Source organism: Trichosurus vulpecula, chromosome 2 (assembly GCF_011100635.1).
Source record: "Trichosurus vulpecula isolate mTriVul1 chromosome 2, mTriVul1.pri, whole genome shotgun sequence".
NCBI lineage: Eukaryota > Metazoa > Chordata > Mammalia > Diprotodontia > Phalangeridae > Trichosurus > Trichosurus vulpecula.
This window is the reverse complement of record NC_050574.1, coordinates 66,669,043-66,691,594: the sequence shown is the minus strand read 5'-3', so window position 1 is coordinate 66,691,594 and position 22,552 is coordinate 66,669,043. Positions and strand designations below refer to the sequence as shown.

At 46.6% G+C, this 22,552-nt stretch overlaps 1 protein-coding gene across 3 annotated transcripts in view; it reads left to right on the top strand.

Annotated features, from left to right (window-relative positions):
- Window positions 1–22,552, top strand: part of PHC2 (polyhomeotic homolog 2) — a 154,083-nt gene that overhangs the window by 82,299 nt on the left and 49,232 nt on the right. For 2 of the 3 annotated variants that reach the window (XM_036745055.1, XM_036745056.1), the window contains exons 3-7: window positions 2,840–2,998; window positions 3,324–3,401; window positions 3,993–4,157; window positions 7,552–7,638; window positions 8,892–9,207. In XM_036745055.1, the coding sequence (XP_036600950.1) occupies window positions 2,840–2,998; window positions 3,324–3,401; window positions 3,993–4,157; window positions 7,552–7,638; window positions 8,892–9,207 (805 nt within the window). Of the gene's footprint in view, window positions 1–2,839; window positions 2,999–3,323; window positions 3,402–3,992; window positions 4,158–7,485; window positions 7,639–8,891; window positions 9,208–22,552 lie in introns of all 3 variants that reach the window. The other variant, XM_036745054.1, reaches the window with a different exon arrangement.

Sequence of the window (22,552 nt, the reverse complement as noted above, 5' to 3'; positions counted from 1 at the left end):
ATGAGGTATAGAAGATTCAGGAGTTGAGAATGACACCAGGGTTCCTAGCCTGAGTGACTAGAAGAATAATGGTTCCCTCAATAGAGACAGAGATGATCAGAAGAGGGAGGTAAGTTTTTGGGGGGAGGTAATGAGTTCTGTTTTGGATAATTTGAATTTGAGTTGCCTATGGGACATCCATTTGGAAATGTCGCATAGACAATTGGTGGTATGTGATTGGAGACCAGAAAAATAGCTAAAATTGAATATATGAGATAATCTTTGTAAAAAGCTTAGCACAGTGCCAAGTACATGGTAAGTACTTAATAAATGCTTGTTCTTTTCTTCCCATATATGGACCTAGGCGTTATCTGTGTAGAGTTGATAACAAAAAGGAGCTCTTGCATTACTGTGCCAGTGGTCATCCAGCTTTTACTTGAAGGTCTCTAGTGAGAGAGTATCCACTTACTTCTGAGGCAGCTAATTCCACTTTTGGAAAGCTCTGATTGTTAGAGTCAGAAGACTTGGGTTCAAATCCTGGGTCTGCTTCTTCTGTCTATGTAACCTCTGACAATTTGCTTAACTTTCCTCATCTTCAAAATGAAAGGATTGGACTAACAGTTTCTGAGGCACCTTCCAGTGATCTATCCTCGAACTGTGAGAGTGACTACAAACTGGGAAGATGCTCAGTGTGGCCAATAGTTCAGTCTAGTTCTGTCTCTCATTTTATCACCAGGAGGTAGCATCTCAAAGCCAAGAGGTTTCCTTTCTGGAATTGGGCATGAGTTGAGCCTCTCAGTCTCAGTTTCTGCCGCAGTTCCCTAAGAGTAAGGTCAGTTTTCCCCTTTAGTACCTATTTGGATCATTTAAGCTACTGCTTCTTTTTCACTGGACTCCAGATATGGAGGGAGATAGAGAGCTCCTCAGCCTGAATAACCAAAGAAAATAGAAGAGACAGAAAGGGCAAAGGGTCACAGACTGGATCAAGATCAGAACCGAGGAGTCTTGGCATCCAGCCTAATGTCTACATTTGAGCTGACCCAGCTCCTAATATTAGACAGGTGGAGGATCATAGCTTTAGAACTGAAAGGGACCTTAGACATCATCAGGTCCAACCACCTCATTTTATAGTTGATGGAACCGAGGCCCAGAGAGGTTAAATATCTTACCCAAGGTCAAACTACCAGTAATTAAAGGAGATGGGATTTAAGTGCAGGTCAGTCAGTCAGTAAACATCTATTTAACATCTACTATGTGCCAGACATTGTGCTAAGCAGTAGGGATACAAAAAGAGGCCAAAAATAGTCCCTGCCCTCAAGGAGCTCACAGTCTAATGGGAGAGACAAGCAAATAAATATGTATGAACTATATACAGGATACATAGGAAATAATTAAGAGAGATAAAGCACTAGCCTTAAGAGGAGTTGGGAAAAGTTTCCTGTAGGATATGGGATTTGGAGCCAGATCTTCCTGGCTCCAAATCTGTCATTTAGCCATTCTGCTACTCTGCTGGCCAGTGGCCTTTCAGGTGCTGAGAGAGTAGTACTTTCAGGTCTCCTGGGTATCTGCCTGTGGAGACCAAGTACTATATTGAAAGGTTCCTGGGCGTACTTCAATGGGTAGGATGCCCCTAGGGTGGTAGGCCAGGTGGAAAAAGGAAAAGAGAAGCAAAAGACATCAAGGTAAAATAGGAAGTTCCCTGGACTTGGAGTCAGAAGAGCTCTGATTTTGATTTCCACTTTGGACACACCTATGTAGCTTCAGCCTCCTTATCTACAAAATAGGAATAGCAATTTCTATAGAATCAGCTTCTCTGGATATAAAGCTTTAAGCCCTATGTAAATGTCAGCTGTCATTATCGTATGCGCTGGAGACAGGCAAGTTGGAAATGGAGGCTTGGGAGGGTAGGCTATCAGACAGAAGATGAAATCTGATAGAGATAGAGGTAAAGTCTTACACTTGTATTCCAGACCTCAGGTTCATACATCACAAGAAGAAAGAGGCATGGCTAGACAGCAGTTCATCTGAACGACTTCCTGGGGAGAGGAGGTTAGGGTTGTCTAGGGAGCTGTAAAAGCTCTGTATCAGTCCGTGGCATGACATTCCAGCCCAGAAAAGTAATACAGAGGAGGCAGGAATAAAGAGATGGTGGTAGCCTCTGCTGTTATGAGATGTCATTTGGAGTAGTGTGCTCAGTTTTGGGCAGCACGAGTTAGGAAGAATGTTGGCAGGTGTCTGATGGAAATCAACCAGGCTGGTGAAATGCCTTGAGTTCAAACTGTGTGAGGCCCGGTTGAAGGTATTAGGAGTGCTTGGCCAGGAGCAGAGAAGATTCAGGAGGGATGTGATAGCTGTCTGATAGCATTTAGAGGCCTGTCACCCATTAGTTCTGTCTGTCCCCAGAGGGAAAAATTAGGAACAGTGGGAGAAATTGTAAAGAAAAGAAATTGCAGAAAAAACAAATTGCTTGCTGTTGGGAAGGGGGATGGGGGGTGGGGCTCATCTAAGAGTTGCCTGCCCTGCCTTGGCAGGTAGTGGGTTCTTCTTCATTAGAGGCCTTCAAGAAAAGGCAGCATGACCACCTGTGAGGGACATTGCAAACCAAATTGTTTTTCAGGTTTAGGTTGGACTAGTTGGCCACTGAAGACCCTTCCAACTCCCAAATTCTGAGATTGTGTTGCACCAGGCCAGGAGAGATGACAGAGGATGTGGGAGAAGCTTGTGCTGCCCCACTCACCTATGGAATATCATATCACTTGGTTTAGTCAGAGGGATGAATTGGAAACCCAGAAGGGTTAAGACATGAGTGTTGGGCCTGTTTGTTTCCTTCCACTGAGCCCTTTTGGTGCTTTCTTCTCAGGTGATACAGCAAGCCCTGCACCGGCAGCCTAGCACTGCAGCCCAGTACCTGCAGCAGATGTATGCAGCCCAACAGCAGCACCTCATGCTGCAGACAGCAGCACTCCAGCAGCAGCACCTCAGCAGCGCCCAGCTCCAGAGCCTGGCAGCCGTGCAGCAGGTGGGACAGGAGGGCTGAACGTGCATGTGGGTGTGAGACCAAGAGAGCCAGACAGAGTGGGAAAACCCCTTCAGAGGCTATGAAAATGAAAGGTTCCTGGCCATCTCTCTGGTGACCCAGAGTAGCTTCTCAGCTTGGGGGCTGAAGTAGCTAGAGTAATTAAGCAGGATCTCACTACCCGGTGGCTGGGGAGAGTTCTGGTATTGTGGTAGAGGGAGGAAAGGGACTTTGGATGGGAAGGCGGGGAAAGTAGGGGGAGTTTCTGAGCCTGGACAGCATTGTGGGGAGGTATGGAACCCCAGTGACATAGTGTTACTTTATATAGGCAAGTCTGGTGGCCAACAGACAAGGGGCCCCTTCAAGCAACAATGGCTCTGCACAGTCCCCGGCCCAGTCGCCGTCGGTAAGTAGGATGGTGAACAACTCCGGGGGGGGGAGGGCGTTGTCATAATTCTGGGGCTTCTTTCTTTCATCATGCTTCGAATACTCATATGTTCCTAGGTTCCGTACCTAGGTGGGATGAAGGGGCACAACCTGTCCCTGCCACCTCTCATGCACTTCCCATAACTGGCTAGATTTTAGAGGAACTCATATCCCGGCCCCACCAGGGTCTCCCTGGCCTTTCTCTAAGGGCCTTTGCTACCCTGACTAGTCGAGGAGGTTCGCATGCTTCTCTTTGTCCTCCCTGTTTTATTCCCCCTCCCTCCAAGAGCTTGTGTCCATTCATTCACACATGACAAGGTTATCTTCTCTAGAATAGTCCTAGCCCTCTGAATCCTTTCTGTAGCTGAGAATCCAAATCATGGATAGGGGAGGAATGGTGACCACCTGAAACCACAGAGGGTCACATTTAATCCTTTTCCTCACAGAGTTGGACCCAAAAGAGTCAGGGCCCACAAAGGAAGCCAGAGGTGGCCAGCAGTGCTGTACAAGGGTATGGGTATGTGGGCTAGCCCACTGAACTTGCCATTTTCTACTGCTCATGTCTCCCCAGATAAACCTGGCAGCCTCCCCAGCAACAGCTCAGCTCATCAACCGTGCCCAGAGTGTCAACACAGCTGCAGCCTCGGGCATCGCCCAGCAGGCTGTGCTGTTGGGTAATACCTCGTCTCCGGCACTGACAGCCAGCCAGGCGCAGATGTATCTGAGGGCACAGATGGTGAGCACTCTTGGCTTGGGCACATGGCCGGATTCTTCCTATGGATTTAGCGTAGGGAACCCAGGAGAACTGAGAGATGTCCAAAGGGAAGTGGAGGCGCAGAGATCGGAAGAAGAAAGGTCAAGAGTAAAGGGTAAAAAAAAAGGGGTCAGGAGACGCAGAGGAAGAAAGGAACAGGCAGGTTCGGGAGTGGGATAAAGACAGGCAGGGCTGTGGATCATCTTAGGACCTGGACAGAGAGGAATAAATATACCATATTGTCCCTGTACCTTTCCTTGCTCTCTGAGAAGGAAATAAGGCCACTCACCCCCTTGTTCAGGCCTGTTCTGCAACTCGACACCTTCCAGAACCCTGAACAGGGAAGAGGAAAAACAGGAGTCCCACAGTTTACCCACAGCCCAGTGTACTTGGATGGGCCTGGCTTCAAGTCTTGCCTGCACCTCTCACTACCTGAGTTATCTTGGGCAAGTCTCTTCAGCTCTTGGGGCCTGAGGTTTCTCCTCTGTAACTAGGTGATCTTCAAGGCCCCTTCCAGCTCTCAGTCCTTTGATCCTACTTGACAGGCATATGTCACACAGAATAAAAAAGGGGGAGAGCGTTGTTCATACAATTATAATTGTCCCTTCTGGAGATCTATATGTAGGACCTATGCCCACCATAAAGGCAAAGTAGTAATACAACTGCCTGGATGTAATACTGACCAAAAACTGTAGTTATAAATGTCACCATGTGGAATATTCATAATCTCCAAACCATATGCAATGAACAGCTTTAAAAATATAGAGACCTAGAGGAAGAAATGTAGAAACAGGATGAGGCGACATGTCAACCTCTCAGTGTCTCAGTTTCTTCATCTGCAACATGAGGGCAGGGTGAGTGTTGGGACTCTCTAAGGACTCTTCCAGCTCTAACTCGGTGCTCTTCTAATCCCCAACCTCCTCCTGTAGGCTATTAGAGTTCTCTCTATGATGCTTTCATAGATTCTATAGAAGATGAGCTTAACATCTCAATATTCTTATTTGGTTACAAAAAAGAATCATATGATCAAATGAATACAATAATCTAGAAACCACTAAATATTAAGGAATAACAGCAGAATAACTGCTTGTCCTTAGACCATTTCTATCTGAATCCCATCCCAAAAAAATGTACAAAACATGCTAATAGTGTGTAAAGTTTTGCCAAGTGCTTTATACACGTTATCTCGTTTGATCAGGCAATAGAGGTAAAAGCCCTCCTCGTCATCGTATGGGCCTTACCTGTATTCCCCAAGCACTGCAGCCTCAACTCCCTCAGGGAGGGGATTCCCTTCCAAATCATGACACTAACCCTGGGCAAACTCCCCCTGAACCACTGGGCTTCCCAGTTTGTAAGGGAATCACTCTGTGCAGAGAGCTGGAGCTGCTACATGGACTACTAGGGGTGGGGGACCCGTGGCCTTCTAGGTCCTTGGGTGCAGCCTTGTGACTGAGTGCAAGTTTTACAGAACAAATCCTTTTGTGAAGTTTGGATTCAGTCGAAGGGCTACACTTGAGGACCAAGAGGGCCACGTGTGGCCTCGAGGCTGTAGGTTCCCCACCCTTGGACTAGACCCTTTGGGCCTATGACTGTGTTCAGAAAAGCTAGAAGCCTTAGTGGGACACTATTTCTTTATTCCTTCAGTTTATCTTCATGCTTCAGGTGGTGAGACTTCATGGGAAGCCTTATACCCAGTGGAAAAGCTCAAGTCACTGAATTAGACCCTTCCACAGTCCCTTAACCTCAGATCCTCCACACCAACAGGGTAGCACCTTCTTTCTCCCTTCTGAGTCCTCTGAGCTGACTGGAACCTCATTACTTTGTTCTTTTCCGTTCCTTTCTCATAAATGCCATAATGGTTGTGAACAAAATATTTGCACCATACAGAGGACAGCATTTTCCTGTGCCCGCAGGACAGGAGTAGAGTTTACAGGCTCTTTTTCTCCCTGTGTCACCTAATCGTTGACTTCAGTTCAGAGTATGGCTGGCTCTTCCTTCACTTTACTCATCCTTAGCCAATGCCCAGGACAGGACCAAAGACCTTTGGGGATTGGCTGAATTTTTACTGTACAGTGTGTTTACAACTTTACAGGTGCACTCACAAAGGGACACACACACACACACTCTCACACACGCAAGCACAGACATACCCAAGGAACCCATGCTCGTAATCCTACAGAATTTGAGAGCTGGAAGAGACCCTTAAGGAGCATCTAAGCCCACCTAGACCTGAGTAGGAATCCCTGACCACATCCTGCCTCTGCCAGAACACCTCCATTTTTGGGCAGCTCATGATAACGAAAGGCAGCCCATTCCATTCTGGGCGACATTGATTATGGGCAAGTTTTTCCTAATGTATCGAGCCAAAATCCGCCTTTTTGAAATTTCTACCCTTTGCTCCCAGTTCTTCATTCTGGAACTAAAAGGAAACATAATCCCCCTTCCATGTGACAGCTCATCGTATACCTAAAGAGATGTTCTCATGTTTCCTCCAGGCTTTCTCCAAGGACAGACATAGACACAAACACACATAGGGATGACCCACCTGGTAGAACAAAACTAGTCCTTCATAGGTGAAGGAATGAGAGAGAGCAGAGAAAACAGTTGGAGGAAGGGATAATTTTTGGCTGTTATGTGCACAGAGAGCCACATAGACCACACATAGAGGAGTATGTATACACAAACACACACACACACAGACACACACACACACACACACACACACACACACACACATGCGCGCGCTCGCACCCCAGTCTCAATCTCTCCAATGTACAGTAAGCGTTTCCAGGTCTCTTGAAAGTGTCTGGCATTAAACTGAATGTAACCTAATCAGGTCAAGTGTGTGTAGTTGATTTGATCAGTTCTATAGTCCAGGACAGCTCTAGGTTAGGCTTCTAGTATAGCTCAGGAGTGAGACAAGCCTGGGGAATGTCCCTGGGCATGGGGTAGGGTGGGAGGATCTGACCTAGAGTTATCCTTGATTCTTAGGACCTGAGAAAACTGATGGAAGCTAAAGGCTTCACTGGGGAGAGTTGCTCCAATGGTGAGCCTAGGGTGGTCTGAGGGATCTTGGGCCAAACCTAATATTTGGATCTGCCCCAGAGTAGCTCCTTCATGGCTGAACTAAAATAGCCCATGGGGCTCCTACCCTGGACCTTTACCCCTAGAGTCCCTGCTTTGTTGGAAGCCTTCTACTTCTGCTTTCTTGGCCTTCCCCATATCTGCCTCCTGGATCAGACTACCCTCCTGCCTTGTGGCTGAGCCCACACTGGGCAGGTAAACGGCACCTCCTTTCCTGTGATTCCAGACCCAGCCAGGTAACCTGGTGCAGGTAACTAGGAGCCTAGGCGGCACTGTTCCTTTGTCCCCTCAGCTCATCTTCACGCCCACGGCCACCGTCACTACCGTGCAGCCTGAGCTCAGCACCGGCTCCCCTGCCCAGCCCCCCACCCCCAATCAGGTGAGGACTCCATGGACTGGGCCTGGGGGAGGGAAAGGGAGGGAGAAATGATTCCTAGGGAGGTGGGCACCCCCGGAGAAGGGTACTGCTATTTGGGTTGGCCTTGTAGATCTCCAGAATTTCTGGTAGGACAGGACTCCCTAGGAAAGCAGGAGACAGAGCAGCCAGAAGTTTCCAGCCCGGGGCCCCTTCCCAGCTATACTTCACTGCCTAAAACATCTGTGTAGGTGAGGAACTTGGAAATAGCATGCTGAGGCAAGAGAGTCAGTAACTTCCACTGGGGTCCTCGATGCCCTAAACCCTCCCTTATGTTCCTTTCAATGTCCTAGAGCTCTGAAGTTAACTGTCCCACCTACGTATTTCTCCTTCCTTGAAATGAGTCTTTATAGGAAGTCTTAGTCAGTGGAAAAGCCTACCCTTGAGGACATTCATCTACCCTAGAAGGAAAGGTAGCAAGAAATGAGGGTGAACCTTTGGGCTCCTGGCCTTGACAAGGGTCTATGGGCCTTATGATGGAAGAGAAGATTCTTTGGGCAGCAAGGGAAAGGAGATTGTACCTAGTGGTGGCAGGCCTAGAAAAGAACATGGACAGCAAGAGGTCTAGCCTGAACCTGGCCAATACCTTGTGTCCAGCAGAGGGCACCAGGAACCAGGTTGTGTAAGGATTTTTGATGCCTCAGCAAAGAAAGGCCAAGGAAGGAAGGATTGAACTACTCTAGGGGGCAAAAGAGCTATATGCTTGGTTGCGCTAGCAGGACAGTAACTTGCCCTTTTGTGCCTTTAATCAGAGCAGAGGGAGGCCCTCAGATGTTGTCCACTTCCCTTAGACATTGTGCCTTAGTGATCTGGCATCATGGGCATTTGCTCCAAAATACTCGGTAGCAGTGATAGTTTTCTGACCCTCAGTCGGTCATGGAGGGGTCCTGGGGATATGCAGTGGGGACAAGGTCTGGCATTCTTGCCCTTTCCTGGGTTAATAGTCCCTCCTTAGAATTCAGTTTCTGCTTTCATCCTTCTATGCCCCTTTTCGAATCAATCCCAGCTCCTGTCCCCTCCAACTACAAATACTGTCTATCTGGCATCATGGTCTCCCACACTACTCAGCCATCCTTGGATCAATCCCTGGCCCCATTGCTTCCATAGCTTCTTGGCATTACTTTAAGTGTATTGGCATTGCCTCTGCCTCCCATCCCCATCCCCATCCCCACTTGGTCGGTGCTACCCCCAGACTCCCACAGACCCCTCTTTTCCAGGTACAGAACTTGACCCTCCGAACGCAGCAGACAGCAACCACAACAGCCTCGGGCCCCACCCCTACCCAGCCTGCACTACCCAGCCTGGCCCTGAAACCCACCCCAGGCAGCAGCCAGCCTCTGTCCACACCCTCACAGGGCAGAAGCACCGCTCAGGGTTCCCCAGCAGGTTCCAAGCCTGGCATAAGTGACAGTGTGGCTGAGCACCTCAAGAAGGGGGACAGCAGCAGTGGCAGTGTGCCAGGGAGCACTGAGGGCCGGGGGGGACTAAGCCGGATGGTGTCCCCTGTGGCCACACACCCCCTCATTGCACCAGGTAAGGCCCGAGACAGTATCTTGCTACAGAAGATCCCAAAGTGCTACATGGTTGGCAGAACATTTTCATACTTCCTTTCTCCGAGAAGGTCCTGGACCCAGCCCATCTAGGGGAGGAGGATAGCCCGTTTCACCCATTTTTCCCTCTATTTCCCTGCCCCAGGTTCATTGACCTCTGCTTTTATTCAGTGCTTCTAGCTTGGTAGAGAATATATCCTAAGCTGGAGGGGGAGGAAAGTCTGCTGTGCCTTCTGCACAGTGAACACAGTGGAGAGAAGCCTCATGTCTAAGGATAGCTCAGTAAGAGCTCTGACCCTGACTGGGCCCTCTCTGTCTAGGGAAAGTAGATGCCAGCTCCCTGTTTTCAGCAGGCAAAAGGAGACTTAGAGGAGCTGGAGGAAGAGCGGTGTTCTGGCACAGAGATAGGAGCACTTTTATGTTCTTAGTTATAGACCCCGTGGAAAGAGAGGAGTGGTGGAACCGAGGCGTGGCCTGGGCTCGCCAGCCCAGCTCAGATCCTTGAGAGTCAGACGAATGAGGGCAAGGCCCTTAATCTGCTAAGTCTCAGCTTTCTCCTTCGTAAAATGGGAAGAAGAGTATTTGCACTGCTAATATCATGGGGTTGTTTGGGGAGTGCTTTTCAAACTTGAGTAAGAGACAGAAACTGTGCAGTCAGCAAGGATGGAGGCAGATGTGGAGCAGCGGGAAAACCACTGAACCCTGCCCCTGCTGTTTGTTTAATACATGCTTATAGAATCTTGGACAATCAGTGTATCTCTCTGGGCCTCAGTTTCCTCATCTGCAAAATGAAGAGATTGTACCACCTCAACCAGTATTTATAAAGCAGCAGCTCTGTGCCAGGCACTGTACCTAAAGACTCCTTGTGGAACTTAGATGTAATGGATGGAAACCACATGTACAGAGATGAGGAAATACAAAATGTAAAGTAACGACGAAATTTCAGAGAGGGGGAGGGATTGCTAACAGAGAATCAGGAAGGGCCTCATGGAAGAAGGGTGGCCTTTGAGCTGAGCTGCTTCTAAATCCTGTGATCCTGCTGGCCTCTGACAGAGAATGATGTCTGGCCACCGTGTGGCAGTGTGCCAACTAGTTAAATGCAGCCATTTACAGAAATATGCTTTCATCCAAAACATTTTTATTAGTGACCTGGAGAAAGATATAGATGCCATCCTTCATGTAGGTGGCACAAGGTTAATATGTTGAATGACAGAATTGGGATCCCAAATCATCTCAACAGGAGAAAATAATGAGTCAAAGGGAATAAGATAAAGCCTAATTCTCCAGAGATCAATGAAAAGTGTAGTATTTAAATGTAAAACCTGCTGTACCCACAGAGGATGGGTGAGGGAGGATGGCTAGAGAGCATGGAAAAGACCTCAAAGTCACAGGAACTAAAGCTTTCTAGGGGTCACCAGAGTGACTCGGAGGCCCAAAAAGCCAATGTCATCTTAGAGTGCATTAACAGAAAGAGTATCTAGACCAGGTTTGGGGGAAGCTGCAGCTACAAGGCTGCATGTGGCTCTCTAGGTCCTCAAGTGCAGCCCTTTGACTGAATCCAAACTTCTGTGAGGACCTAGAGAGCCACATGTGGCCTTGTAGCTGCAGGTTCCCCCACCCCTGGTCTAGAACAAGGAGGTAATAATCCGAGTACTTTCTGCCGTGATTTGATCAGACACATTTATAATACTATCTTCAATCCTAGGCCCCACCTTGTAGGAGGGACAATGACACCCCCAGAGCTAGTTTGGAGGAAGACAAAGAAAATCAGTCAATCAATAAACATTTATTAAGCTCCTACTATGTACCAGGCACTGTGCTAAGCACCGGGTAGTGAAGGGATTCAATGTTGTATCATATGTTTTAGAGCAGGGCAGAGTGACATGGCAGTCGTGTTCAAACGTTTGAAGGGTTGTCCTGTGGAAGCAGGATTAGGCTCATGCTGTGTAGCTCCACAGTGCAGAACTAGGACTGGTGTGGGGGTGGGGGCCAGGGATGAGAGGAAAATCCATTGTGGCTCAATACAGGGAAGAGCTTCCTAAAAATTAGAACTGTCCAAAGAGGGAATGAAGGGGAGCATTTGTGCCAGAAGGAGTCAAGCATATGCCTTGGGCAGGAAGTTAGACTAGCAGCAACTGAACAGGAAATCCAGCCATTCACCCCCATGATTGATCTGGGGGTTCTCTCTAGATCTGAGCCTGCCCCCCAAATCGAGGTGGGGTGGGGGAGAAAGAGGGAGAGAAAGAATTCATTAAACGCTCACAATGTGCTAGGCATTGTACCAGAAAGTCCTTCCAAAAATTTGTTCTGTCCTGGGGCTGCTGAACTATTTGGGAAATGAGGAAACCAGAGAGAAACACAGACCGGCCCACTTTGTCCTTGGGACTCCTTTACATTGGTTCAGATTGGTTCCAGACTAGCCGGCCAGGTGCCCTCTATATACCCCACCCTAGCCCAGACACCCTAGCTAATACAGCTCTGGCTACGGGCTTCCTGGGCTCTCCTTGATGCTAACCCATAGATCCAGGGGCCCCATAACCTCTAGAATTGTTCTAGAGTTTATAGAGACAGTTGGGGGAGGGGGCCCTGTTTCCACAGACCTTATTTAAGCGGAAGGGGTCTATGTGGCCATAAAAACTAAGGTCTGTGGGGTCAAGGGTCAGAAAGCTGACTGGGGAATGCTATTGCAACGGCTCTCACTGAGCTTCATCCTAGCACAGAGCACATCAGCCCCCACAGAGCTTTCTGTTAGTATCTGTGAGTTGTAGAGGCACAAAGCCCCTTTCCTCATGGATTCAGACCAGTGGATTTCGCATTGTTCTAACAACCACAATCCCCTCCCAACCTCCCCCTCCTTTTTTCTCCTTCCTCCCTCAGAGCTCTATGGTCAGGGCCCCCACCCCCACCTCTCTGCATCCATAGCCCTTTCCATCTTGAAAGATAACTAGAGGAAAATTTGGATGGTCACAAGGGCTCAGGCTTTGAAACAAAGAGTGGACTGAATCAGGGAGGAAAGATGGGCCTTCTAACCCCCTGGGAGGCAGCCTGGGGTCATGCTTGTCCTCAGCTCCACAGCCCCCCTAGCATCCTACCCAGCCTACCCACTAGGACAGAATCGAGGGATTAGGAAATGAAAGGGGTAGATGAATTGGAGGTGGGGGGGGGGGGGCTTGGCCAGTCAGAGTTGGCCTTGAGCTGGCTGCTGCCCCTAAGGAAGATCATCAGTGGGGGGCTATGGGGTAGCAGGAAGGAATGTGGTCTCCTAGGGGCTATTTCCTCCTAGAGCAGGCTTCTAGTCCCAGCTGGGGCTGTTCCCATTGACAGCTGTTTGGGGGCAAAGCCCCTCCCCCATGGCAAGTTCCCTGCTGCTCTCATCCTGTCACCTTGGCAACCAGGCTTCTTTAGGCCTTACAAACAGAAAAGGCCCCCTCTGCCTTGAAAAGCTTTGAGGAGGGAGCAGAGCCTGGGGGCTTGGCTTTAGGGAGGGAGTAAGGGAGGGAGGGAAGGAGGGGAGAGCTGGCTTTGCCTGGCTTAAATCTGTTAGCCCTGAGCCAGCAGGATACTCCTGGCCTTGGCCTCCCAGAAAGCTAAGCTAAGCTAAGTTTGACACCTGGTACCGAGCCCCAAAGGACAGGGGTCCAAACAAGGACAGACTTGGGACCTCAGGTGTAGTGATACCCTAAGGGTAGCCTAGAGAGGCTGATACCTCATCTCCCACTTCCATCTAGAGGCGAGGGCTTACTTACAGTGTGAGAGGCAATGATAGGAGAGAGGAGGGGGTTGGTGATATCAGCCCTGGAGGGTCATTGAGAATCAAAGGCTGTTTTCACCCAGTGTTTCCCAAGATCCCTCGCAAACTCTTTGTTCTGCCTTCTGCCACCACTCCTCCCCTCCCCCTTCCCCTTTTGCTCCTGCTCTTCATGCCTACTCCATCCTCAGCAGGGCAGAAGGCACTATCTGTTAACAACAATTGCTGTATAGTTGCTTTGTGCCACCTCAGAGGTAGTTGCACATCAGTGGGAAAAAAATATCTGCAAGTGATTGGCTGGAAAATTTGGGATTGGGAGGCACCGCATGCTTCTCTACAAACAGCCCTGGTTGGTTGACTGACTAATCGATTGATTGGAGTAAAGATGCCATTATGTGAAATTGAATAGAGAAGTGGATATCACTGCCTCTAGAAAGCCAGGGAGAAAAATAATATAGGAATGGACCTGTTGGGTTATGCGAAAGGATCGGCTCTTTGGTCCCGTTATACTGAATATAGTCCTCCCGTACTATTGTATGGACGGAGTCACTGAACAGTTTCTGCTTAAAAATGATTGTGGGTGGTCATTTCAACTAATGCCCCCAAACAAGACCACACTTAGTCATCTAAGGTCTTTTCCTTTAATTAGAAAAACCTTCAAAGAAGGAGCAGCATTGCTAAGAGGAGTGTGTATATTGTTTAACATCTCTGTCTGCCGTGATGCACATATTCATCTCCACACTGACACACGTTTTACTTGACATTGGTAATCACCCAATTTCCTTTAGTAATTCATTCTGTTCTTGGCTTCCTTAACACTGTGTTCATGCTATTTCCTTAACTTGTTTCTTAACTTGTTTCTCCTTTTCTCTTTCTTTTTGTTCTCCTTTCTCTGAGTCTCCCATAAGATCCAGTTCTGGGCTCTCTCCTTTTCTCCCCGTAACATTAACTGCTCACGTGGTTTTAGCTACCTACCACCTGTATAGACATGGTTCTCAAATCGACATCACCCTCCTTGATCTCTTCCCTGCTTCCACTCCCCAAACCTCTAGGACAGCAGCACCAGGAAATTTGCCAACCCACACCTGAATATTGAAATATTTTTATGAGTTTACAGTTTCCTTCCCATGCCCTAATTTCTTCTTTCCTGCCAGCACCACTCTCCACTACAGATTTCCCATTTGCTCTCAACCTTAAAGTCTCAGAGTTAGAGAGAACCTTAGAGACCACCTACTCTAGCATGTACTTGAATAAGAATCTTTCCTGGAATATATCTGATAGGAGGTATCCAACCCTTGCTTGAAGACCTCTATTGAAGATGAGTGCACATCCCTGCAGGGCAGCCCATTCTATTTTTGTGTTGCTCCAAATGTTTATTGTCCTTTGTTTCCCCTTTCCTTCTTTATCCTGCTTCCAATTCATCATCAAGTCTAAGTAATACTCTGTATGAGTGCTCAGATCTAGCCCATTCTTTCTCTTTCCACAGCCATCACCATAGTCTAGGCTCCCTTAATTATGTCCCTGGATGATTACAATAAATTCTTTCTGAATGAATATAGTTTGGTTACCAAGGAATCAGTCTCTTTGTGGCTTAGTTTCCTCTTCTGAAAAATGGGGAAGATAATAGTTCATATCTAGTAGTACTGAAAGGTTTCGCTGGGGTTGTTTTGATGGTTATCTCACAGTAGTGCAGAGAAGTAATAAGTTTGTTTTCTGATAAAAGGTTCTGCCCCAAGTAGATGTTCTGTACTGCCATTTGAGTGACCAATTCACATAGTACAAACATATGACCTAGTGTATGTGCTTCTCCCTCAGTAACTCACCATTTGTAGCTAGTGACAGTGAAGCTATAGAAATATAGCCATTCCTAAAGCATTTTCAACTTCAGAATGACTAGAAGTTGGCGCCTTTAGTTTCATAGTTAGCTTTATTCCAAAAAACAAGCCCTCAGACAAACCTCCTTCCTCTCCTAGACTGCCTAGACAATGCAGTGCAGTTCAGCAACTTCAGAGAAGACATAGCCCCTGCTCTCATGAATCTTACAGTCTAGTAGGAGCTATTACACATACTCAAATAACTATACTATGTAAATAATAAAGAACTTTGTATTTACACAGTACTTTAAAGTTTGCACGTGATTTCGTGGCCAGAGCTTGTAGCCTGCTCATTTTACAGATGAGAAAACTGAAGCTCATTCCATTAATAGAGAGTAGATAGAGCACTGGACCTGGCTTCAGGAAGACCTGACTTCAAGTCCTGCCTCGAACGCTTACTAGCTGTATGATGCTGGGCAAGTCACTTAGTTTCCTTATCTATAAAATGGGGTGATAATAACACCTACTTCCCAGGATCGTTGTGAGAATTAATTTAGATAATATTCGTAATGTGCTTGGCAAACCTTAAAGCGCTACATAAATTCTAACTATTATTGTTGTTGTTAAAATTACCAATAATAAAAATCTGAGGTAGGATTCAAACCTAGGTTGTCCTGACTTTGTCCAGAATCTTACCCACTAATCCACATGATGACTACACTAGAGAAATTCAGAACAAAGGACAATGTGAAGTCAATCCTGACCAAGCAGAATAAAAGGCCTTTTGTAGGAGATAGTATCTGAATTGGACCTCAAAGAATGATAGCAATTAACAGGTAGAGGAAGGAAAGAACATGAAGGGAGGCAAGAGGGCAGACCCTCCAAGCACAAGAAGCAGTGGGAACAAAGACACAAGAGGCCAGAAACTGCAACCCCTGGAGGAGTTCAGCAGAAACATGGGATCTCTTAGAGTGAGACAAAAGATAACATAAGACTGGAAAGGGATAATGGTATATTGAATTACAGGGAAAGGAAGGAATTTGAACTTTACTTGACAATATGGAACCATAGGATTCTTTTGAATAGAAGGCTGACATTGCCAGACTTATGCATAAAGAAAATTAGTCTGGCAGTGATGTGATGGTTTTGTAGGGAGGAAAGCATGGAGGTAAGGAAGACTAAGGAGCCTACTGCTGAAGCCCAAGCAGATAGAGAGTAATGGGGAAAACCTGTCTTAGGTGCCGGCACTGGGAACAGAGGGAGAAGAGATAGATGTTGGTAACTGATAAGCAGGATATGAAGGGTACAGGGGAGAGATGGATAACCCTAAAGTTTTAAACATGGAAGACTTGATTAATGGTATTGCCACTGATAGAAATGATGAAATCAGAGGAGTAGGGTTTGCAGTAGGGCGAGCACAAGGAGATACTGAGGGCAGATTTGGACATATTGCATTGAAGGTGCCTCTGGGAATGACAGGTAGAAATGTATGATAGTTAATAGGTGTTTATTAAGCACTTACTATTTTCCAGGCCCTGTGCTTAAGCAGTTGGAAGTATAGATCTGGAGCTTTAGAGAGAGGTCAGGGCTAGAGATAGATTTGGGGTCATCCACGTAGAGGTAATAGTTGAAGCCATAGCAGTAAATAAGATTGCCAAGGGAGAGAGAATACAGAAAAAAGAAAGTGGGCCAAAGACAGACCTTTAGGATGAGGAGCTGACAAAGGAGAAAAAGAAACCTACGCAGGTAGGATGGTAACCAGAATCATGTGATATCTCAGAAGACAAGGGAGAAGAAAGTATTCAGAATGTGGGGGCAGTGAACAGTGTTAAGTGCTACAGAGAGATCAAGGAAGTTGAGGACTGAAGAAAGGCCACAGGTGATGAAGGTGACTCTGAAGAGAACTGTTTCAGTCGAGCCATGGGGGCTGAGAAGATGATAGTGAGTAAGTAGAAGCATCAAGTGTAGCCATTTTTTTTTCAGCAAAAAGGGAAAGATTAAGGATACATAAGAGAGGTGATAGCCTTAAAAGAGGCAGGAGGGGATGGAATCCAGGGTGCAGAGAGAGAGAAACTTTAGTAATAACTAGGGGTACCACTTCCACCGAGATAAAAGGGAAGAATGAGATATTGATAGATTATGCCTAAGTTTTCATGGGTGGCTTCAGTATTCTCTCTGAAGAAGAAGGTTAAGGAATCTACTGTATGTGGTTGGGGGCATGAAAAGAGATGAAAAGGTTTGGAATATTGGATTTGGGGGTAAGATAGGGAATCAAGAAGAGCAGAGTATAAGGATTGCTAGGATGTAGTTGGGCCCAGCGAAAGTTACATACTATATAAAGCAAGAGGGAAGGCTCGGAGAATCACAGAATCTCACAGTTTAAAGGAATCTCCATGTTTATCTAATCTGTAAGTAATCTCTTCTCTAGGCTAAACACCTTGTTTCTTCAACCTATACTAGTATGAGAAGGGGCAGAGCTATAAGTTCCTGCATTTCCGGGGAGATGGCTCTCAGATGTGTAATTAACTATATAAAGATCCAAGGATCAAACTGTTGATCACAACTGATTGCTTAGTAATCTCTACCCCAGCGTGTGCTGGGAACTAGGGGAATAAAGCATGACTTTTCCAGGTCATACCACACCAATCTCATTTCTTTTTTTGGTCGAGTTACTAAATTGGTAGGTCAGGAGTTGCCATACATAAAGTTTAACTAGACTTTATCAAACCATTTGAAAAAGTCTCATTGTTTTTTGTGGATAAAATGAAGAGATTTGGATGAGATAATAATGCAGTTAGGTGGATTTGAAACAGGTTGAGTGGTCAGACCCAAAGTGTTCCCAGGGAACTGTGCTTAGCCCTCTACTGTTTAATCAGTGACTTGGATAAAGGCTTTGATGGTGGGCTTATTCAATTTGAAGATGATACAAAATGGGGAGTGAGAGCTAATGCACTGAGTGACAGTCAGGATCCAAAAAACCTTGACAGGCTAGATCATTGGGCTGAATCAAAGAAGATGAAATGTAAAAGGGATAAATATGTCTTACACTTGAGTTTTTTTTAAAAAAGCAACTTCACAAGTAAAAATGGAGTAGCCAGTTCATCTGAAAAAGATCTGTGGAAAACGAGTCAGCATTCTGATAGGATAGCCAGAAAAGCTAACACAGTCTTGGGTTGTGCTAGTTGGATGTCCAGGACTAGGGAGGAGGTGGGCCCACTGTGTGTGTTTGGCCTTGGCCAGATCACATGGGGAACACTGTATTCAGCTCTGTGTGCCACATTTTAGAAAGGACATCGATGAGATGAAGTTTTCAGAGGAGATCTAGAGTTACCAGGATGACAGAGGGCTTTGAGGTCCTGCCTTAAGAGGATGGGCTGAAAGAACTGGAGCATTTTAGACAGGAGAAGAGAGGCATTAGATGGGAAGTACTAACTGTTGAAAGAGTTGCTGCATGGAAGAGGAATTAGGCTTGTTTCACTTGGCCCCGGAGGGCAGAACCAGGAGCTGCGAAAAAACAGCTTTGAACCTGATGGAAGAGCAATTCCTAAACAGAAGAGCTGGTCCCAAAGTGGAGTGTACTGTAGCTTTAGGATGCAGATTGCCCTTCCCTGGAGGCCTTCAAGCAAAGCCTGGATATCCACTAGTGTGTGATGGAATGGGGCTTCCTGGGCAGTGGAGAATGGGCTCTAGCTGCCAACATCTGTTTGACAGCACCTGGCTTTGTTGGGTTTCAGGGCAATTAGGGTAGGTATGGACAAAGTGGGGGCCATATTAGAGTGGAATGTAACTGTCAGTCTCTCTAGGTCAAGGTAGCAACCTGACCTAAATCTGCAGGACTTAGGAATGCTGCAGACAGGAATGGAAGTGTTTTCTTAGAGAGAAAGTGAGTGACTCAGCAAACACTCAGTAAGCACTTACTATGTGCCAGGCACTGTGTTAAGATCTGGGGCAAAAAGCAGACCCACCCTGAAGGAGCTCACATTCTAAGGAGGGAGACGACAGTACATAAATAACTAGGTAGGTATAAGATTTATACAGAATAGGTGCAAAGCAGTCTCAGAGAGAAAGCCACTAACAGCTGCAGGGGGGTAAGGGGTGGAGAGGAGGGACAGAAAAGCCATCTGAACAAGGTGAGCTTTGAGTTGAGTCTTCAAGGAAGTTAAGAGATTAAGGAGAGGAGAGAGAACTTTGCAGGCATGGGGGCCAGATGGCACAGAGTCACAAAGCTAGAGAAGAAATGTTGTGTGCAAAGAAGAGCCAGGAGGCCACTGTAACTGGACTGTAACATCCCCTTCCATGGGGGTAAAGTGTGAGATGACTAAAGCAGTGGGAAGGGCTGGGGGATGAAGTATCTGAAGCACCAGAGGACTATATGTTTGGTCCTGGGAGGTAATAGGGAGCCACTGGGGTTAGAGGGGGTAAAGCAATCAGACCTGTGCTTTAGGAAAACTGCTTTTCAGCCAGCATTGAGGGACATGGAAATAATGGTACAGATGTGGGCATTTTCACTTTGAACAACAGGACATGCCACATTCAGCGCAGTCAGGACTGTGGTCACGGTGTGGAGCCCCCTCAGCTGCCTTCATCATATGCTCAAGACTCCAAACTCCCCCTTCTCCCTTGGCCACCCCTTCCCAGCTATAAAAAGAAAAAGAACTAGCACACCTTTCATCTTCATAGAACCCCAGATTATCAGTTGGAAGGGCTCTCCTATGTTATCTCACCCCTTCTGGGGCAGGGATGCCCATTCCAACATCCCAACAAAGAGTTTTGTAGTCTTTGCTTCAAAACCAGTGGGGATAGAGAGATCACTACATCCTGGCACAGCCCATGCCACTTTGGGCAGCATTCATTCTTAGGGAGTTTGTTTTTATAGCCATCCACAATTTACTGCCTGATTTCCATCAGTAGCTCCTAGTTCTGATCTCTGCAGCCAAGAGAAAAAGGCTCAGCATCCCTGTTCCTTATCATAGCTCTCCAAACACTTGGTTGTAGTCATCATGGCCCTTCTTCCTCCATGACATTAGATTTCCTTACTCTAAGCTAAGCATTCCCTAGTTCTTTCAACTGATCTTTGTCTGGTACCCTTCCTATGACCATGTCCCAGTTTATCAATATCCTTTTAAAAATCTGGTGCCCAGGGCTGAGTACAGTACTCAAGATACCATCTGACCAGAGTAGAATATAGTGGGATCATTACCTCTACTAATGCAGTTTTAGATTACATTAGATTTTTTTGGCTTCCAAATCAAACTGTCCATAGCTTTATGTCATCAGCAGATTTGATAACCATCTGATACCTGTCTTCATCCAAGTCACGGGTTAAAAAAACTGCACAGCCAAGAGCCAAGGGCAGATCACTAAGAACAGTATGCTAGGCTCCTCCCTCCAGGTTGACATCAGACTCTTCAGCAAACTCTTTGGGTCCAGGAATTCAGTCAGCTCCAAATTGACCTAATTGTTCCATCATCTAGCCCCCATCTCTTTAGGTTGCCCACAGCAGTAGCAGGAGAAGCTTTATTAAATACTTTGTTGAAACATGGGTTATTTATTCCCCTAATCTGCTGGCATGAAAGGAAGCAAAGTTAGTGTGGCATTCTTTGCTTGCTCTCATCAATGTGATATACTTTTCACTAATGCCCATCACAGCCCTTTACATCTTCTCCACTCTGTGTTTCCTGTCTGTGTTTTTTCACACATAGAAAATCTACCCAGTGTCCTGGGGTTCTTTTTGTTGTTTTCCTTGTTTCTTAGGGATACTGATGTGACATCCAGCCTGTTCATTTGCTCTCCCGTTCTCGTTCAGTGACTGGCCCACCTCCTTTTCTCAGTGTACACTCCCTCCCCAAGGTCTTTCATCGTGCTTCTTGGGCACAAACCATCCTTAGGAATGTGATTTGCCATCTTTGCATGACCCCTTGAGTCACTTTAATTCTTTACAAGGATCAAGGTGCCCTAGCCACAAAGCACCACAAGGAAAAAACTGATATTAGAGAGATGGGCTTTTGTAGTGGCAAGCAATTTGGAATCTCAAATGTGATCCAGCCCCAGCTTCTTTCCCAGCTCAATTCTGAGTCCAGTTCATCATCCATCTGCATTGGCTGACTGAGATACACATATGGCTGTACTCATTTGATAGGTTGCTCATCTACCTTCATGTCATGATCTAGGCAATATGCATTTTTTGCCTACTTTGTTTTTCCAATTTGGATGGATGACTTTCTTTTTCATTGTAGTGGATTTATCTAAGAAGGTTTTGTAGGGTTCTAGATCTTGATACAATGAGTACATTGTCATCTGTAAGTAGGAGCATTTAAAGAACCTTAGCATCAGTAAGGAATCATTTCTTTTTCTTATGACAGTAAAGAGAATGGCACTGTGGAAGTTGAAGAGTCATATGTTATGGAGGAGATGCTCCTGCCATGGCGGTAGAGGGATTGCCCAATGGAAAACAAAGGAATTGAGTAAGAGGCTGATGTCACTGTCACCTCCATTAGGAGCTACAGCTCATCTGAATAATCAGATATTAGGAATACTGCTGATGATTTCAGAATTTCAGACAGTGTATCATTGATCAGAATTAGAGTGTCTTGAATGTAGGCAGGAACTGAGGCTGGAACTGGTGGATGTTTTGAGCTCTAGAGTTCTAAACTACAGAGGGTTGTGCCAGTCTAGTGTCTGCACTGTTTGGCATCGGCATGGTAAGCCCCTGGGAAAGGGTTGTTACCAGGCTGCGTAAGGAGGGGCAATCCAGCCCAGGTCAGAAATAGGGCAGGTAAAAGTTCTTGTGCCAATTTGTAGTGAGATAAGGGCCATGAGTAGCCCCTGTGCTTCTAGGCTGGGCAAGATAAGGAGGCCCAGCCTTTTAGAGAAAGACAGACAAAAACGGACAAACACAGAGACAGAAAGGAGGGAGAGAAAGATAGACAGAATGAGAGAGAGAAACCAGGTCAGCTAGGTGAAGTTGTTAGCAGTGGTGAGGCTCCAGGGTCTTTCACTTCTTTTGTCTCTACTGTGGTGAGTGTGAAGTCCTTCACGAGGGTGTCTGTTGTCTTGAGGTTATGGTTTCTGCTGTTCCAGAGCATCTCAGAATGTAGTGTAAAGCAGAATCAGGGAGCTGTGCCATGATGAAGCTGTTTTTAAGATCTAGCCTAGAGCTAGCTGCTTTTCTGATCATATCAGCTGAGCTTTCTCTTAAGCCTACATCCCCAGAGAAGGGCTGCCCAACAGCAGGCACTGGAACATAAAAAGTGTACCACCCTAGCATGTATGTCTGGTCACAGCACAGCAGTCTAGTATGCCAAGTAAGGAGAGAGCTGCAGGCACTAGTCAATTCTGCCCCCACTCAGTTTATGGAAAGATGAGATTGCTCTCCTTTCTGTTGGGGGAAGAATGGATTTTAGTGCTGTCATTAGGACAGAGAAGGGAATGTTGTGGGGCATGGAAAAGGACAAGAGTGGCACTTCAGGAGTGTCCCTGTAGGAGATTCCCGGGCTACTCCTGCCCTGCTGAAGCTGTGGGGAATACCTGAGCTGGCTGCACTAACATTTCTGCCATGGACTGCTGTCTAGGCCCACAGCAACTCCAGTATGGTAGAGTGAGGAAGGGCCATAACACTCCCAAGAAAAGAATATTGTCTCAAGCAGAGGCTTTTCAAGAGACAAACCACCAGCTTGCTGACACCTATTGTTTCCCTTCTTGCCGTGTTTTCTCTGGCTTTCTCCTTACAACTGACACGGGGAGGAACTCCTCCACATTGTCCATTA